This window comes from Salarias fasciatus, chromosome 6 (genome assembly GCF_902148845.1).
Source record: "Salarias fasciatus chromosome 6, fSalaFa1.1, whole genome shotgun sequence".
Taxonomy (NCBI): domain Eukaryota; kingdom Metazoa; phylum Chordata; class Actinopteri; order Blenniiformes; family Blenniidae; genus Salarias; species Salarias fasciatus.
The window spans coordinates 153,622-173,003 of record NC_043750.1 but is presented as its reverse complement, the minus strand read 5'-3'; the positions used below and the strand labels follow the sequence as shown (position 1 = coordinate 173,003).

At 52.3% G+C, this 19,382-nt stretch overlaps 1 protein-coding gene across 1 annotated transcript in view; it reads left to right on the top strand.

Annotated features, from left to right (window-relative positions):
- LOC115390204 (apoptosis-stimulating of p53 protein 2-like) overlaps window positions 1–19,382 on the top strand; it is a 31,999-nt gene that overhangs the window by 884 nt on the left and 11,733 nt on the right. The window contains exons 2-12 of the mRNA XM_030093974.1: window positions 11,116–11,263; window positions 11,488–11,601; window positions 11,877–12,055; window positions 12,724–12,889; window positions 13,097–13,299; window positions 15,676–15,840; window positions 16,474–16,657; window positions 16,724–16,831; window positions 17,068–17,171; window positions 17,324–17,699; window positions 18,601–19,310. Coding sequence (XP_029949834.1) covers window positions 11,116–11,263; window positions 11,488–11,601; window positions 11,877–12,055; window positions 12,724–12,889; window positions 13,097–13,299; window positions 15,676–15,840; window positions 16,474–16,657; window positions 16,724–16,831; window positions 17,068–17,171; window positions 17,324–17,699; window positions 18,601–19,310 — 2,457 coding nt within the window. The remainder of the gene's footprint in view (window positions 1–11,115; window positions 11,264–11,487; window positions 11,602–11,876; window positions 12,056–12,723; window positions 12,890–13,096; window positions 13,300–15,675; window positions 15,841–16,473; window positions 16,658–16,723; window positions 16,832–17,067; window positions 17,172–17,323; window positions 17,700–18,600; window positions 19,311–19,382) is intronic.

Below are 19,382 nucleotides of genomic sequence, written 5' to 3'. Positions count from 1 at the left end.
AACCCTGTGAAACCCTGCAAACCCTGTGAAACCCTGCAAACCCTACAAACCCTGTGAAACCCTGCGAAACCCTGCAAACCCTGCAAACCCTGTGAAACCCTGTGCAACCCTGTGAAACTCTGCAAACCCTGCAAACCCTGTGAAACCCTGCAAACCCTGTGAAACCCTGCAAACCCTGTGAAACCCTGTGAAACCCTGCAAACCCTGTGAAACCCTGCAAACCCTGTGAAACCCTGTGAAACCCTGCAAACCCTGTGAAACCCTGTGAAACCCTGCAAACCCTGTGAAACCCTGCAAACCCTGTGAAACCCTGCAAACCCTGTGAAACCCCGTGAAACCCTGCAAACCCTGTGAAACCCTGCAAACCCTGTGAAACCCTTTGAAACCCTGCAAACCCTGTGAAACCCTGCAAACCCTGCAAACCCTGTGAAACCCTGTGAAACCCTGCAAACCCTGTGAAACCCTGCAAACCCTGCAAACCCTGTGAAACCCTACAAACCCTGTGAAACCCTGCAAACCCTGTGAAACCCTGTGAAACCCTGCAAACCCTGTGAAACCCTGCAAACCCTGTGAAACCCTGCAAACCCTGTGAAACACTGCAAACCCTGTGAAACCCTGCAAACCCTGCAAACCCTGTGAAACCCTACAAACCCTGTGAAACCCTGCAAACCCTGTGAAACCATGTGAAACCCTGCAAACCCTGTGAAACCCTGCAAACCCTGTGAAACCATGTGAAACCCTGCAAACCCTGTGAAACCCTGCAAACCCTGTGAAACCCTGTGAAACCCTGCAAACCCTGTGAAACCATGTGAAACCCTGCAAACCCTGTGAAACCCTGCAAACCCTGTGAAACCCTGCAAACCCTGTGAAACCCTGCAAACCCTGCAAACCCTGTGAACCCCTGTGAAACCCTGCAAATCCTGTGAAACCCTGTGAAACCCTGCAAACCCTGTGAAACCCTGCAAACCCTGTGAAACCCCGTGAAACCCTGCAAACCCTGTGAAACCCTGCAAACCCTGTGAAACCCTGTGAAACCCTGCAAACCCTGTGAAACCCTGCAAACCCTGCAAACCCTGTGAAACCCTGTGAAACCCTGCAAACCCTGTGAAACCCTGCAAACCCTGCAAACCCTGTGAAACCCTACAAACCCTGTGAAACCCTGCAAACCCTGTGAAACCCTGTGAAACCCTGCAAACCCTGTGAAACCCTGCAAACCCTGTGAAACCCTGCAAACCCTGTGAAACACTGCAAACCCTGTGAAACCCTGCAAACCCTGCAAACCCTGTGAAACCCTACAAACCCTGTGAAACCCTGCAAACCCTGTGAAACCATGTGAAACCCTGCAAACCCTGTGAAACCCTGCAAACCCTGTGAAACCATGTGAAACCCTGCAAACCCTGTGAAACCCTGCAAACCCTGTGAAACCCTGTGAAACCCTGCAAACCCTGTGAAACCATGTGAAACCCTGCAAACCCTGTGAAACCCTGCAAACCCTGTGAAACCCTGCAAACCCTCTGAAACCCTGGAAACCCTATGAAACATCATGAAACCTGAAGAAACCCCGTGAAACCCTGTGAAACCCTGCAAACCCTGTGAAACCCTGTGAAACCCTGCAAACCCTGTGAAACTGTGCAAACCCTGTGAAACCCTGCAAACCCTGTGAAACTGTGCAAACCCTGTGAAACCCTGCAAACCCTGTGAAACCCTGCAAACCCTGTGAAACCCTGCAAACCCTGTGAAACCCTGCAAACCCTGTGAAACCCTGTGAAACCCTGCAAACCCTGTGAAACCCTGTGAAACCCTGCAAACCCTGTGAAACTGTGCAAACCCTGTGAAACCCTGCAAACCCTGTGAAACCCTGCAAACCCTGTGAAACCCTGTGAAACCCTGCAAACGCTGTGAAACCCTGTGAAACCCTGCAAACCCTGTGAAACTGTGCAAACCCTGTGAAACCCTGCAAACCCTCTGAAACCCTGGAAACCCTATGAAACATCATGAAACCTGAAGAAACCCCGTGAAATAGTGAAACAGTGGACATGTTTACATGGACCCAAAAATCCTGCCTCTGATCAGACTGGAGGAGAAGCGGATTGTAAAGGTTCATATAGACACTGAGGGGATCCGCTTCACTCGGAGTGGATTGTATTTCGGATCTGATTGTTCGAGGTGGTCTACACCGATCGGTAATCCGTTCCGTGTTTCATATTTACGGTGCTGGACAGCGGAGCGGGTTATACGGGGTTATCGGCTCTGCCATGTGTTCCCCCGTACGTAGTGACGTGATGATGTGACAGGAAACAGGAAGAAGGAAACAAGAAGCAGGAAGTAGGAAGTAGGAGAGTCAAAAACCAGCAGAAGAACTGGATGGTGGCTGAGAAACATTTTTTTACAAAAACCAAGAGAGAAGAAACACTGGAGAGGAGAGATGGAGCCAGTTGTTAGAAGAGCTTGGTGGTAGACCACCAGCGGACCGCCACCCGGTGTTCTGGATTAACTGGTTCCCATGGTAACGAGTGACGGGATCCTGTAAACACATGCTGGAAGCAGCAGATGTTAGAAGAAGACTCACTAAAGACTCTAAACTGATAAATTTACTGTAACTCTAGAAAACCGACGTTCACTAGAACCACTACAAGTTTCAGTCGGTTTTCAATAGGGATGTGCGATACCACTTTTTTTCAGACCGATACCGAGTACGAGTACTTCATCTTCAGTACTCACCGATACCGATACTTGCATACCGATACTTTATATACATAAAATGTAAAATAATGCAATGACAGATTATTTTTGAAAATGAATTTTATTTCCAATAAAAAGGCAGCCCAGTCACTACGTTTAAGTCCAAAATAATAGTCTGAAAAATAAAACAAGCAACTCTGAGTTTGCACTTATTTAAATGAAATTAAGTGCAAGATAAAACAATTTCTCTGAGTTTTACACTTTACATAAACTAAGGTTTTTAAATGTACTAATTTTAAAGATTTTTTTTATGAACTAAAGTCAAAGATAGAAAAACCCCTGAGTTTAAAGAGCTGCTGGTGTTCTCTGTGCTGCTCTCGGATCTCTGCTCTTCAGTTTCTCGGTCTTCTGCAGAGTTTGCCGTCGAGTTGCTGCCGGAGTTTTCTTTTTTCCAGCACAACAGCGTCAGACTCTTGTCCACAAGCTTCACTCTGAGGTGTTTAAACAAATTACTAGTGGTAAATGAACAACATCGCGCACCTCCTTTAGCAATTTTAGCATTGCAGAGTTAGCATTCTGCAAAGCTCGGCTCGTTTTCACTGATATAACAGAATTTCCACTCCGGCGGTTCTGGTGAGACGAGCAGCCGTTCTGGATTCATCCTGTTGTCTCTGCTCTGGATGAGACTCATGGAGAATCAACCCGCTGCAGTGTAGCCCTGCGCCTGTCAGCGACTCCCAGAGAGGAGCTTCTTCCTCCTTCATGTTTGTCGGCAGCTTGCATCCCATTTGGTTGCACTACCGCCAACTGCTGGTGAGGAGGGCTCACTACGCGTGGGGTTTTCTTGCCGTGAGTATCGGCGGCTGGCATCGGTAGGCTTCACGAGTAACCGATACCTTGAAATAAGGCCAGTATCGGCCCGATACCGATACCTGGTATCGGTACTCGCACATCCCTAGTTTTCAACATCTGTTTTTCAACAAGTTAACAGGGACACCAGTTAATTTGAAACACTGGCAAGCGGAGTGGAGCCACGGTCTACACCGGGACGTGGCGCTGGGCGGGGCGGGGCTCTGGCTGGGGGCGCAGCTCTCTGAGCAGCGTCTCATCGAGACGATGGGACATTAGTGATCAGATAAAACTCTCTGAGGACTGCTGCTGCAGAGACATAGACCTGAAAGGTCCCTGAGAGACTCTGTCCTCATGTCACAGGACGCTGGATAATCTGCTTCACCAGGGCCCTGGAGAACCAGGACCGATGGTGGATCTTTGTCTGCCGTCCATCTATACACGTGTGTTTAACACGACTGATTTCAATCGGACTGAAAAAATGCCCATGGACCAGCGCTCATCTGATCATCACACTCCAGCCAGGTCCTCATGGGAGGCAGGACTGGGCTGACTGACTGCCTGCTGTCTGGAAACCGTTGCCACAGTGACCAGGAATACACACACACACACACACACACACACACACACACACACCTCCCACAGCCCCAGGTGATTTGGGGACAGTGTATTTCAGTCCTGGCGGGGCGACTTCAGCAGGCTGGTGTGTGGAGGGAACAAACGCTGAGTTGACGTCTGCAGGTTCCGGTTTCTCTGTTCTCTGGTCTCTGAAGCGACGCCTCCCTGACCATGCTGCTGCGGTTCTCCTGCAAACCCAGTCCGCCATGTATCAGCAGAGACCGGTTCCCACTGATCACTCCAGAGAACCTCAAGACTCACATCCAGCTTCTGCTTCAGGTCCAGAGGTCACCAGGTCCTGGTGGTGCTTCAGGTCCAGAGGTCACCAGGTCCTGGTGGTGCTTCAGGTCCAGAGGTCACCAGGTCCTGGTGGTGCTTCAGGTCCAGAGGTCACCAGGTCCTGGTGGTGCTTCAGGTCCAGAGGTCACCAGGTCCTGGTGGTGCTTCAGGTCCAGAGGTCACCAGGTCGTAGAGAGGAGCCAGGGCTGCACTGAGAGGTGGGGAATGGTTCTCTGCAGTCAGCAGGAGGCGGTGGATTGTCCACTGCACTCAGGTCCTGTCCACACCACCGCGCCGCTTCCTGTCCCTGAATCATGCAGGCTGGTTCTATGCTAGGTCTGATGTCTGGACAGTTTAATCTAATGTCTCCACCGACCAAACCATGGCTGCTGCTGTCCTAATCTCCTCTCAGGCCCATCCTCTGGTATTCACTGCATGGAGCAGGAATGGAGGAAAACAAAGGAAACCCGGCACACAGACTTAAAACCCGGAGCGACGATCCAAAGCTTTCAGGGGTTTGAAAAGATGAAGTGATTTAGAAAAAAATAGAGGAAATACTGACCGGTGGCGACTGAATGTGTTTTTGAGCAGGAGGTGAATTCAGAGAATCCACAGTGTGTGTGTGTGTGTGTGTGTGTGTGTGTGTGTGTGTGTGTGTGTGTTAATCCGCTGTGGCCATATGGCTCCAGTGTTTGCTGGTGACCTGCAGTGAACCAGCTGCCGTCGTGCCTCTGAGCACAAACAGACGAAACGACAACAGATTGAAGAGAGATGAAAATGTTTTCGGCCTCAGCCTCACGTCTGAAACGTTTTCAGGATCAAATCTGACGTCTGATGCTTCAGAAGTGTTTGGTCAGAACCGCTGAAGTGCTGCGGCTGCAGTTTGAATTCTCAGTGGAGACAGAGCCTGTGTTGCGGCGGCGGCGGCGGTGGCGGCGTGTCGCCCTGCTGCCCCGTCAGTCATCAGCCGCCCGTCGGGGGTGTCTCCCCGCTCTACTGTCAGTAATAGGATTATTGCAGCCGGTCCACGTTGAGCAGACTTCCTCCTTCAGATGGAGCTGTTGACATCTCTCAGATGATTAATCCGGCCCTCGGCAGTGGGCGCTGCGTGCTGATTGGTGTGCTGGGATGTGATGTTAATTCCAGGTTAGATTAGGAGCTGCGGTCTCGGTCGGAGGAGACTGGAGCGTTCTGCTGTTGTTTGTGTGCAGCAGATCAGATTGACCCTCCATTCTGCTCGAACTCAGCTGAAACCGAGGAGCACAGGACTCTCAGCGTTTGGGTTTTCATATGAGGAAACACAAATACCCCAACTCCAGACACGAGAAACAAATCTTCACTTCAGCTGTGATAACGCACACGTCCCTGCTCTCCACTACACCACAGCAGAGTGTGTGGAGCCCACAGCTTCCTCCTGCTGTCGGGTCATGCAGGGCTTTATTCAGTCTGTCTCATTCCCTGCATTAATATGCAGTTTTACTTTCTTTTTTCTTCTCAGCAAGAGCTAAAATGATCATTTTGAATGAAATGCTAAAGAAACTGTATTTCATCTGCCCTCTTCTCATCAGTGTGATGCCAGCAGTGCACACACAGGAGCTCAAACACGGAACCACAGTGTGTAACCACGGCAACTCGTAGCAAAGTCAGGAGGGGCACTTCCCACTAGCGGTGTCAATGCTTACAATGTTTTCTCCTCCTGCAACTGGGACTTCGAACCGCCGTGTAACCAGTTACATGTGATGTGGAGATTTATCTTTTTCTATAGCAGTTGCGCTATATGACCACTAGAGGGCTCTGTCTCTACTGAAACCCAGTCCCTCATAATCCGTTAAATCAGAGACATTCCACGAGTTATCAGACTGAGCGGTCGTTTCAGCTGCTGATGATATGTTCACTGAATGTTTTGTCACGTTTCTTTGATTTGTTGTATATAAAATCTCTTATGCTAGCTTGTGAACCGCTAGCTAGCGTTAGCACCCATGCTAGCAGTGGCATCTCTCTCCAGCCTGTTGGCTGTTTCCATCGCATGTACATATAGGCTATATGTATATCAGTGGCGGACCGTGCATTTCACATTAAGGCCTTCAGAACAGATCCGCCTGAACCAATCCACCTCTCAGTAACTATTTTGTCACCGAGGTGAACTTGGTTTAAAAAAAAAAAATCTTATTATGCAGATATGCACATAAAGAGTTGTTGCACAGCAGATAGATACTTGTGCAGCCAGAATAAAAGCCTTTGCTGAAGAGCACAAGTCTCCTACTACATCTGTGCACATACAATGAGCATCAACAACTTAATAAAACGGCAATATTATTTAGGAAAAGAGGAACATTTTACTCACCAAAATCCCCATTATTTGAAAACAAAATCCATCCTCCTTTCCTTCCTCAAAAAGAGTTCAACTGCTCTGTCATATAGATTATCCGTGTGTTTCAGTTCCATAAAGCCAGGGCTGAAAGTCCAGCTGCCCTGTGGGATTTCTGGCGTAAGTTTTATTTCTCTTCAGGTCTTCTTCTTCTTCTTCTTTGGAATAATTGAGGTAGGCGACCAACAACTTAGGTGCATAGCGCCCCCTACTGTATCTCTTGGTGAATGTAAATCAGAGGGCCTGGATCTGCTGTTGTTAGAAGCTAGAAGGCGCTGAGTCGCCAACTCGAAATCTGATTGGCTGAAGCAGCTGTCTGTTTGACGCTTCACTTTACTTCACTGCGCCATCAGGAACGGATAGCGAAGGCCTCGGGCAGATTTCTTTGACCCTAGCAACAGATGATGCCTGAAATCTGATTGGTTAAATGATTTAATAGAAAAAAACATGTCTGGAAGCAGCGCAACCACGGGAAAACTATGAAAGGAACTGGAACATACCGTTTGGAATCATTTATTAATTATTTATGGACAAAATATAATTTACATCAGTCTGTAATTCAGATAATTTTTAGGCCAGCAGAGAAGGCTTTGCAGGCCCTGACGGCCCACCACTGATGTACATATATGTATATATATATATATATTTATAAGTGAAAAAAACAAAGACGAGGAGGAAAATGACGTGAACACGGTTGTTGATTTTCCTAAACGGTTGTGATTTCTGGTCCGTGTAGACGTTGACACCCCTGCTCAGGTCCGTGCTCCGTGGTGGGTTCTCTGTCTGTAGTCTGTGGAGCGGGGTTGGGGGGTGATATGGTGCCTGCCGGTCCTGGTGCAGCACCACAGTTCGTGGGCTTCCAGGTGTGTGCACTCGGTACACCATATCTGAGATTTTGTCCAGCACCTGGCCCGGTCCCTGCCAGAGGCAAATACCCTTTTTATGAACCAGACAGTAAATCCAGACCTAGTCCCCTGGTGGGAACACCTGTCCCTGGCACCGTGTGTCAGAGGTCCATTTCAGATTCATCCCAGCGCCGGCCTGTGCTTGGCTGGTGAACTTGTGGACGGCATGCAGACGATCCTTTTTCCAGTGGTAGTACTCCATCTCCGGTCCCACAGCGATCTCCGGTTCTGGCGGGGCCCCAAACACCATATCCACCGGTGTCCGGAGTTCTTGTCCGAACATGAGGGCTGCAGGCGTGCATGACTGGACTCCTGCACCGCAGTGCCGTACGACCGCAGAACCAGGGGCAGGCGGCGGTCCCAGTCCTGCTGCTGTTGGCTGGTCTGGATGGCCAGCTGGGGGGCCAGGGTGAACCGCTCCACCAGTCCGTCACTCTGTGGGGGAAGCGGGGTGGTCCGGGTCTCGTGCATCCCCAACCAATACACAGTATATTTGGAGAAGACAACGAGTCTCACCCTCATTTTCCACCGCATGCCAAAGCGCGTGGAGCGGAGTGCCGCTGTCTTGCTCCTAGTGTCAAAGCACACGGGAAGCGCCGCACCGTCCGGAGGGGGAGGGCTGCTCCTTGGAGAGGCTCTTGTGCTCTGGATATCACACAATAACAACACATGATATAAACAGAAAACAAATAAATCACACCTCTTTATGCTTCTCCAAGGTCGCTCTGCTCGTCCAGCCACACTGCTCTGTGATTTATAGTACATCTAGCATGGCTGAGTACATGATTTATGTTTAGATCTCAAATGAGTGCTTTTCTTTTTCGAGTAGTTACTTTTGTATGGTTTATTCTATAGAAAAAACGGTAATTTCCGTGGTTGCTGCTGTTTGGGACCCTGTTGACCTGATGCTCGTGTCTCCCAAGGCGACGTAAGAACAACATATGGGAAAACATTTACATTGGAGATGCGCATTGTGTTTAATTTTGAAAGTCCCGGTTTAACTTCCTGTCTGATGCTTTCTCAACTACAGTGATTTTTACAAGGTTTTGAAGCGGTGGCGCAGAAAATAGATCTGGGCCGAAACACCAGCACCGTGGAGCGTGCCGGCGCCTCAGGGACGCGGCGCAGTACTTTCACATGCGGTGGAAATGGTCTGATAGAAGAGAATGGGTTCTAAGCGCTGCGCAGTACGATTCAAGAACGCAGCACCTTCGCGTGCGGTGGAAATTGGGGGTTAGTGTTCCTGACGTGGCCTGGTGCTGCCAAGCCAAGTGCAGGCGTAATCAGTGTGTGAATGTAAACTCTGTGTGTGAATGTGAGCTCAGTGTGTGAATGTGAGCTCAGTGTGTGAATGTAAACTCTGTGTGTGAATGTGAGCTCTGTGTGTGAGTGTGAGCTCTATGTGTGAGTGTGAGCTCTGTGTGTGAGTGTGAGCTCAGTGTGTGAGTGTGAGCTCAGTGTGTGAGTGTGAGCTCAGTGTGTGAATGTGAGCTCAGTGTGTGAGTGTGAGCTCAGTGTGTGAGTGTGAGCTCTATGTGTGAGTGTGAGCTCTGTGTGTGAGTGTGAGCTCTATGTGTGAGTGTGAGCTCTGTGTGTGAGTGTGAGCTCAGTGTGTGAATGTGAGCTCAGTGTGTGAGTGTGAGCTCAGTGTGTGAGTGTGAGCTCAGTGTGTGAGTGTGAGCTCAGTGTGTGAGTGTGAGCTCTATGTGTGAGTGTGAGCTCAGTGTGTGAGTGTGAGCTCAGTGTGTGAGTGTGAGCTCAGTGTGTGAGTGTGAGCTCAGTGTGTGAGTGTGAGCTCTATGTGTGAGTGTGAGCTCAGTGTGTGAGTGTGAGCTCAGTGTGTGAGTGTGAGCTCAGTGTGTGAGTGTGAGCTCTGTGTGTGAGTGTGAGCTCAGTGTGTGAATGTGAGCTCTGTGTGTGAGTGTGAGCTCTATGTGTGAGTGTGAGCTCTGTGTGTGAGTGTGAGCTCAGTGTGTGAGTGTGAGCTCAGTGTGTGAGTGTGAGCTCAGTGTGTGAATGTGAGCTCAGTGTGTGAGTGTGAGCTCAGTGTGTGAATGTGAGCTCAGTGTGTGAATGTGAGCTCTGTGTGTGAGTGTGAGCTCTTTGTGTGAGTGTGAGCTCTGTGTGTGAGTGTGAGCTCAGTGTGTGAGTGTGAGCTCAGTGTGTGAGTGTGAGCTCAGTGTGTGAATGTGAGCTCAGTGTGTGAGTGTGAGCTCAGTGTGTGAATGTGAGCTCAGTGTGTGAATGTGAGCTCAGTGTGTGAGTGTGAGCTCAGTGTGTGAGTGTGAGCTCAGTGTGTGAATGTGAGCTCAGTGTGTGAGTGTGAGCTCAGTGTGTGAGTGTGAGCTCAGTGTGTGAGTGTGAGCTGTGTTTGCCCTGCTGCAGCACACCTCGGTGGTTTGCCTGTGGTCTGACTGAAGCGCTGCTGCGCTGTGAGCTCCAGAAGAGGGTTTTTCAGTGGAGCAGCTGAGCGTGGCGCGGCCTGGCGGCGAGCCGATCAGCTCGCAGCCTGCTGGAGGAGCAGATGGCGCACTGTGGAAGTGACGTCCATAAATATCTGTTCCAGCCTGAAATAGTCAGGATGAAGGTGAAAGAGGCAGCTCCTCTCCTCATGCTGCTTTCTGGTCAGACAATAGTCGTGCCTCCAAACGGATGGTGGGAGACGATGGCCTGACTGTTGAGACTCTGAGCCACTGACGGCTTCTCCTTCTGTGAAACATCCTGACTGTTTAATGCAGAGCAACCAAATGAAGACGGGAAGCACATTTATTGAATTTTTAGATTTACAGCCAGGTTTATGGAGTCATGGAGATAAACCAGATGAGAGATCTGCAGCTCTGCAGCTCTGCAGCTCTGCAGTAGAGATGTGCGGATTGCGGTTGCACCCGTGGAGCCCGCGGATAACCGCGGATCGGGCGGATGACGTGTCTAAAAATTAAGATTTTAATGACATTCGGGCGGGTTGCAGTTGAAGCACTTAAATTAAAAAAAAGCAACATTTTAATAGCCGAGGCTTCTTCAATACACCTAAAAACTATCCTGTGGATGGCGGCGGGTTCGGTTTTGAAAACTGATAAAAAAAATCTTTGGTGCGGGCGGATAGCGGGCGGATGGAGATTTTAAGAAGCGGTTGCGGATGGAAAAATGAGCCATCTGTGCATCTCTACTCTGCAGCTCCCTGCAGCTCTGTGTTAATTATCATTACCATTATTGGGATTTGATCACATAACCTGCATGTGCTGTGTCCATGGTAGTCATGAACAAATCATGACTGTCAGCATTCTGTTTTGATTTTCTTATTTTTAGCTGGAATCTTTACAGAATCCAAATGAAGATGTGAAGGAAGTGGTTCTGGATCTGACAGAAGGCTTCAAGAGACCGAGCAGAACTTTTCTTTGTCATGTGTCCTGCCAGATGTTCCTCACCGTGTACCTCAGTAACAACGACCACCACTTCAGCGAGGTTCCGCTCACTCCGGAGACGCTGTGCAGGGACGTGCTGGAGCTCTGCAGGGAGCCCGGGGAGCTGCACTGCTACCTGGCCGAGAGCTGGAGGAGCGGCGGTCAGAGGCTGCACGCACACACACACTCACACACTCACACACTGACAGGGACCTGCTGGTGTGTTCACACTCACAGCCATACATTAACTCCAGGACAACATGCAAACTCTGCTAAAAGGCAAGGACTCAAACCACGGTGTTGTTGTGAGGTGAACGTGCTAACCACTGCACCAGCGTGCACAGCTGCCCCTCCAGCTGAGGGCCTGGGTTTGTCCTGTGTGCAGAGCGAGTGGTGGAGGAGGGCGAGCGCATGCTGGAGGTGCTGCAGCGCTGGGGGCAGCGGCGGGGGGAGGTGCGCTACCTGCTGCACCACCGCAGAGCTCCCGGGACCGAGCCAGGTGAGGCCCGTCTCTACACTCAGTCCGTTTGGTCGATGCGGCCGGTCTGGCTGTCCTTCGGGGACTCCGCCCGTGTCCTGCTCTCTCCTCCGTCTCATGGACAGACTCCCTCGCCAGGCGGGACTGAGCGGGGATCACACTGATGGTCCTGGAACTGCAGCTTCCCCCTCCCGCCCTGCCTTCATGTCTGGCAGGTTTACTGTGTGTGGACAGTCTGGACGGACACCAGGAGGCTCGTCTCTCCTCAGCTGGACTCTTCCTGTGTGTGTCTTCAGATCAGGTGATGAAGAGGAATGAAGTGAAAGCGTATGTGGAGAGGTGTCTGGAGAACGGGCTCAGCTGCACCTCCTTCCCTGGAGATCCTCACCTGGATGTGACTCTGGGAGATCTTCAGGATCTGGCAGCTCGACAGCAGCAGCAGATTAATGTTCAGCAGCAGCTGCTGGCCTCCAGGGTACACACACACACACACACACACACAGATTAACCCTGTTTAGACACTGATGGCAGGGATTATCCTCGAATCTTCAGTCTGATGGTAACACAGCTGAGAATCATCAGCATCACTGAAGGCTGATGTCTCCTGGTGTCTCCTGATGTCTCCTGATGTCTCCTGGTGTCTCCTGGTGTCTCCTGGTGTCTCTTGATGTCTCCTGGTATCTCCTGGTGTCTCCTGATGTCTCCTGATGTCTCCTGGTGTCTCCTGGTGTCTCCTGATGTCTCCTGGTGTCTCTTGGTGTCTCCTGGTGTCTCCTGATGTCTCCTGGTGTCTCCTGATGTCTCCTGGTGTCTCCTGGTGTCTCCTGATGTCTCCTGGTGTCTCCTGATGTCTCCTGATGTCTCCTGATGTCTCCTGGTGTCTCCTGATGTCTCCTGGTGTCTCCTGATGTCTCCTGATGTCTCCTGGTGTCTCCTGGTGTCTCCTGATGTCTCCTGGTGTCTCCTGGTGTCTCCTGGTGTCTCCTGATGTCTCCTGGTGTCTCCTGGTGTCTCCTGGTGTCTCCTGATGTCTCCTGGTGTCTCCTGATGTCTCCTGATCACATCAGATTAAAAGGCAGGGGGCTCAGGTCAGAGCCTGGTGGCACGCCTCCTGATGTGAGCGCCCTCTGCTGGTGATTGCAGGAGCAGCAGCTGCGCTCCCTGAAGCTGCAGGAGCAGCAGGACGTCGGCGAGCAGCAGCGGCTGCAGCAGCTCCGGGAAAACGCTCAGAACCAGGAGGCCAAGCTGCAGCGGGTCCAGGCCCTGAGGAGCCAGGCGGAGCAGAAACGGCTCAGCAATGGCAGGATGGGTCAGTGTGAGGGGTCATTCCACGAGGACAGAAACAATCGGGTGACGACATCGATGGCTGACCTCACCTGATTCAGCAGTTTAGCCTGATGAAGAACAAGCAACAAAAGCAGTGTCCTCACTGGAAGAACTGACATGGAGCTTTAACTGACTGTGTGTGTGTGTGTGTGTGTGTGTGTGTGTGTGTGTGTGTGTGTGTGTGTGCCAGTGGAGGAGATGGAGCAGATGACTGGTCTGTTCCAGCAGAAGCACCGGGAGCTGTTGGAGGCCGTGTCTCGGGTGGAGCAGCTGAGTGAACAGCTGGAGGCCTTCAGGAGCAGCAGGCTGGAGATGTCTCACCTTCATCATCTTCGTCGTCTTCCTCATCAGTCCTCCACAGGCGACCTGGAGCGTCTCTACAAAGAGCTGCAGGTGGGTTACAGCAGGACTCCACCATCCTGTCAGGTTTGACTTCATATTATCACCAGCAGGGGGCGTCACGATATGTGGTAAAGACTGACTTTCTCCTGCGTATATCAGTTTCATTTGAAAAAATAATCCAAAGGAGCGTGTTCCTCATCACTCTAAACCCCTAAATGTACTTATTTTGCATATCTCACTCTTCTATTCAGGGAAAAGGGGGATTTAGAAGATAGAACTAAACTTCCATGGTGGCATGATGCAAATCCATTGATTACGTCATACATTTTATAGTTCTCTCTGGGGTTTGAACGTAGGGTTACGTTTGTGAGTTTATGAAGGCCAATAAACCATCTGAGCAGCTGAACATGTACTGCTGCTAAAGTGTCATGTGTGTCTTGTCAATTGAGTGTGAAGAAACACATCGCTCTGGATTTATTTCTGTGATTTACGGCCAGCGACCGTATGACTGCTAGAAGTTGAAATTCCCGTGAGATCTTGTGTTCGCACGATACCCACAATCCCGCTCTCTGAATCAATGGGTTTTTGTCCACCTAGGAACCACCTAGCCTTGTGAACCAGCCCCCCCCCACACCCCCCACTCCTCATCCACATTGGATTTGGACTTGGGCTCAGTCTGGATAGGAGCCCATTGAAACCTCTTGCAGGGGGCGTCGGTTACTCCTTTGACTGACAGGTACTTCAGCCAATCAGTGCTTCAAAACAAATACGTCATCAAAATGCGTTCGCTTCTGTAAGGGTTAGCATTAGCTCATTAGCTCTAGCTTCTCTACACGCAAAAACACGCGAAAACGTCTTTTCCTGTCAGAACCTCTCCAGGCCAGACTCTGGCTCTTGCTTGATTGTTGTAATTCTTGGTATTTGGGCTGTAACTTTACTGATTGCAGCTTTCAGACGATGGTTAAAGTTAAAGTCCGTCATCTCCGCTATGCTGTCACTTCCGGTTTAACCACCGGAATTCACCAAAAATATTTGAAAACAAAAAGCGGCAACGCAGATTGGCTCGGCCGTTCACGACCGAGTGAAATCCCCTTCTATGGGCTCCTACCAGACTGAGCCCAGCTCCACAATCCAAAGGCGGATGAGGAGTGGGCGGGGCTGGTTTACAAGGCAAGGAACCTCCTAGATGCTAATACGTATTTCCACCATACAGGAAGTGGATGATTTTTTCTCCCCTTCTATATTTGGATGGATTCGATGGGGATGTTTCCAGAATGTTCCTGTTCAGCAGTGTGGTCACATCTTTAAAGTTAGCTTCAGCGTGGACGGGGCCAGAACAGGACAACTGGCTGTTATCTGAGAGTCTGGATAAAAGAAGCAATAGTATATGTGAGGGGGCGTGGCCAGGCAACGCTCACTGAAATGTATTAGTTAAAACAGAGAGGCTGGTTCCTCTGGAGGCTGGTTCCTCTGGTCTGGAGGCTGGTTCCTCTGGGTGGAGGCTGGTTCCTCTGGAGGCTGGTTCCTCTGGGTGGAGGCTGGTTCCTCTGGGTGCAGGCTGGTTCCTCTGGGTGGAGGCTGGTTCCTCTGGGTGCAGGCTGGTTCCTCTGGTCTGGAGGCTGGTTCCTCTGGGTGGAGGCTGGTTCCTCTGGAGGCTGGTTCCTCTGGAGGCTGGTTCCTCTGGAGGCTGGTTCCTCTGGGTGGAGGCTGGTTCCTCTGGTCTGGAGGCTGGTTCCTCTGGGTGGAGGCTGGTTCCTCTGGAGGCTGGTTCCTCTGGGTGGAGGCTGGTTCCTCTGGTCTGGAGGCTGGTTCCTCTGGAGGCTGGTTCCTCTGGTCTGGAGGCTGGTTCCTCTGGAGGCTGGTTCCTCTGGTCTGGAGGCTGGTTCCTCTGGGTGGAGGCTGGTTCCTGTGGGTGGAGGCTGGTTCCTCTGGTCTGGAGGCTGGTTCCTCTGGAGGCTGGTTCCTCTGGGTGGAGGCTGGTTCCTCTGGGTGCAGGCTGGTTCCTCTGGGTGGAGGCTGGTTCCTCTGGGTGCAGGCTGGTTCCTCTGGGTGGAGGCTGGTTCCTCTGGGTGGAGGCTGGTTCCTCTGGGTGCAGGCTGGTTCCTCTGGTCTGGAGGCTGGTTCCTCTGGGTGGAGGCTGGTTCCTCTGGGTGGAGGCTGGTTCCTCTGGTCTGGAGGCTGGTTCCTCTGGTCTGGAGGCTGGTTCCTCTGGGTGGAGGCTGGTTCCTCTGGGTGGAGGCTGGTTCCTCTGGGTGGAGGCTGGTTCCTCTGGGTGGAGGCTGGTTCCTCTGGGTGGAGGCTGGTTCCTCTGGGTGGAGGCTGGTTCCTGTGGGTGGAGGCTGGTTCCTCTGGTCTGGAGGCTGGTTCCTATGGGTGGAGGCTGGTTCCTCTGGTCTGGAGTGTGTGACAGGGTGAACTGTGTCTCAGGTGAGGAACCGGCTGAACCAGGAGCAGAGCGTGCGGCTGCAGCAGCAGAGGGACGGCCTGAACAGGAGGAACCTGGAGGTGGCCTCCATGGACCGGCGGCTGGCTGAGCTCCGCCGGCGGCTCTGGAGGAAGAAAGCTGCTCTGCAGCAGAAGGAGAACGTCCCGGTGAGTCCAGGAAACCCAGACATCTCTCATGTGGTCTCTCATGTGGTCTCATGTGGTCTCATGTGGTCTCTCATGTGGTCTCTCATGTGGTCTCATGTGGTCTCTCATGTGGTCTCTCCTGTGGTCTCTCATGTGGTCTCATGTGGTCTCTCATGTGGTCTCTCCTGTGGTCTCTCATGTGGTCTCTCATGTGGTCTCTCCTGTGGTCTCTCCTGTGGTCTCTCCTGTGGTCTCTCATGTGGTCTCTCATGTGGTCTCTCCTGTGGTCTCTCATGTGGTCTCTCCTGTGGTCTCTCATGTGGTCTCTCCTGTGGTCTCTCATGTGGTCTCTCCTGTGGTCTCTCCTGTGGTCTCTCCTGTGGTCTCTCCTGTGGTCTCATGTGGTCTCTCATGTGGTCTCTCATGTGGTCTCATGTGGTCTCTCATGTGGTCTCATGTGGTCTCTCATGTGGTCTCTCATGTGGTCTCATGTGGTCTCTCATGTGGTCTCCTGTGGTCTCATGTGGTCTCTCATGTGGTCTCATGTGGTCTCTCCTGTGGTCTCTCCTGTGGTCTCTCATGTGGTCTCTCCTGTGGTCTCTCCTGTGGTCTCTCATGTGGTCTCATGTGGTCTCTCCTGTGGTCTTCCTCCAGCTGGCCTCAGACCTGGCGACCTCCCAGCATGCCGTGGGCTCCAGAGTGGCTGCGGTGGGGCCGTATATCAAGTCCTCCTGTCAGGGCCCTCCGGTGCCTTCACGGCCGTTGAAGCCGGCCTACCCGGACGGCACGGCCACGCTGCCCATGAAGCCCCCCCCCAGACCCGCCAAGCCCGCGTCAGGTAGACCTCTCTGAGCCCCCAGAACCTCCGGCTCTCCGTCCACTCACACGTCTCCTCACATCTCAGGTTTTGCCAAGCTGTCCAGCTGGAGCGCCTCGGCCCCTGACCCCAGCGGGGGGGCCGGCCACGCCTCCACCTTACCCCGCATGGCGCGCCTCAGATGCCATACCGCAGGTCAGAGACGGGTTTTCAGCTGGGACGGGGCTCGCACGGATCCCTCCTGGATCTGATCCATCACATGGCAGCAGCGTTTAGTCCAAATCCAGCTTGGATTGAGGTTTTGAGGACAGCAGGAAGTGAAACGACTCAGATTACCATCCCGGGGTTTTCAAGTCTTTACTCAGCTTCACCTGTGAGACGGTTCAGCTGTAAACCTCCAGGACTCACGGACATGCTGTCTGTCCCCGCAGGCGAAACCTCCACCTGTCAGGAAGACGTCTCTGCTTCAGATGTCCCGCCTCCCGTCCCCTCACGGACCAATCACAGCACAGAGAATCTGCTCAGGGAAGCTCAGGTAGCAGCAGGACCCTGTCCCAGAGCCGACATCCCACACACACACACACACACACACACACACACACACACACACACACACACACAGAGTGCTGCTCTGAATGAGCAGGGTCTGGTTCTGCTGTTCCAGGTTTGTCCTCTTTCTGTTTCCAGGCTGCAGGTAGAGGTTTGGTCAAAATGCCGGTGCCCCCCCCGCTTCCCAGCAAGCCCAAGCCATTCCTGCCGACGCCCCCGGGCTTCTCCGGGCCCCCCTACAGCACCAGCACCCTTCCTAATAAAGTGCGGGGGATCGGGGGGCCCTTCAGGGCCGGGCACAGCAGCACCCTCCCTCTGCCTCCGAAGCAGGAGCCCCCCCCGGCGGCCGCCGTACGGCCCTACACCCCCGACCTCTCGGACGCCACCCCACCAATCCTGCAGAAGCCTCAGATGTTGGCGGCCTCCTCCATTTACTCCATGTACACCCAGCAGAGCAGTGGGAAGAGCTTCCCCCCGGGAGTCCAGGGCTCGGCGCTGCGCAGCCCGGCTCCAGGTGAGGACCCCCCCAACACCCCCCAACTGTGTCTCAACCAATTGGAGAAGTTGTGGGTGGGGCTAAGGTGCGGACTCACCTGAGATGGTTTGAGACTCTGACCACACGGAAGGAAATTGTTTATCTATGTGAAAGAAAATGGTGCAGATCAAAACTAGATGCTAACTGCTGCTAAAGCGTTGACTTTGATTCATGTTGCAACGTTTGGAAACACAAAGCAGAATTCTCTGCCTCTCTTACTGTCAGTCATTATTGGATTGAGCATTTAGCACTGTGATTATTCACTTTCAAGGATTTACATTGTTGCTCAGGACTGTGTCCAAATGAATGTTAAGTGATTTAACTTTGAAACGATTCTTTCTCTGAAATTATATGACTCAGTGGTCTCACATCAACAAGCTGCACTTCCTGCATACGGACCTCACTTCCTGCATACGGACCTCACTTCCTGTATACAGACTGAACTTCCTGTGTACCGACCTCACTTCCTGCATGCTGTGTGTGTTGCTGAGTCCTCCTCACCCTGGTGGGGAGTTTCTTCCAGACGTTCCTTTAACCTTCATCGCCTTCTTACAGAAGTGGTTGTTTGGACGGAGATTTCTCTCAGTCGTTTCACATTACTGTTGCCTTCATGTTTCATTTGCTTCTGAGAGACTTCCTGACCCTGGTGTGAGATGTTTAAACTCCACACTCCATATGGACACATGGGAATGACGTGCACAGTGCTGTGTCTGCACTCGGATCAGTTGAGCTCAGACGGGTGTTTTCAGGGTTTTATACTATATGTTCCATCGTGTGTGTTTGTGTTCCGTTGTGGTGGTTGCATATGTTGTACGTTGGCTGTGTTCCATCGTTTTTGGTTGTGCTTTGGGTGTGTCTTGACCGTGCCTCTCGTCTTCAGTGTATGGGAAGCCGGCGGTCCCGTCCAGCGGGGGGCAGCAGTCTTCTGGATCGGAACGCTCTGCTCTGAGTTCTGGGTTTGGTCCTGCGGACGTCAGTGAGGCTGACGGCGGTCTCCTGGGTAACAACGAGATTGTGGGAGGAGACCAAGCAGAGCTCGCCCCTCCAAGACCCCTCAGCCCCACCAAGCTCCTCCCCTTCCAGTCCAACCCTCACAGGAACCCCAGTGACGCCGACCTGGACGCGCTGCGCCGCCGGCTGCACCATGCGCCGAGGCCTCTGAAGAAACGCAACTCCATCACAGAGGGCGAAGGGCCAGTCGGGCCCCACATCCAGAAGCTGCTGTACCAGAAGACCACCCTGGCTGCCATGGAAACCGTTGCCATGGAGACGGTGGGGCCATCAGGGAGGCACCTTCAGCCTCCTATTCCCGAAGACATGGTGGGTGGTGTCAGTGTCGCTTCCCTAAGTGACGACAAGCTGGACCTCCACCTGTCCTTTGAAACCCCCGAGGACAGTCTGACCCCACCCCTTCCTGATCCCGCACCCCCCCCTGTAGAGGAGGCCCACCTCGCCCCCTCTGCTCAGGATCGCTTCACAGAGGACTTTCCACCTTACCCCCCTCCACCTTACCCTGGAGAGGTGGAGCAGGTGGAGGACCCGCCCAACCTGCAGCCGCCAGAGGTCACGGGACAGGTCACGCCGCCCATGGTGTGTGTGTGTGTGTGTGTGTGTGTGTGTGTGTGGGGGTGTGTTCACATTGAACCAAACTGACCAGTTCAC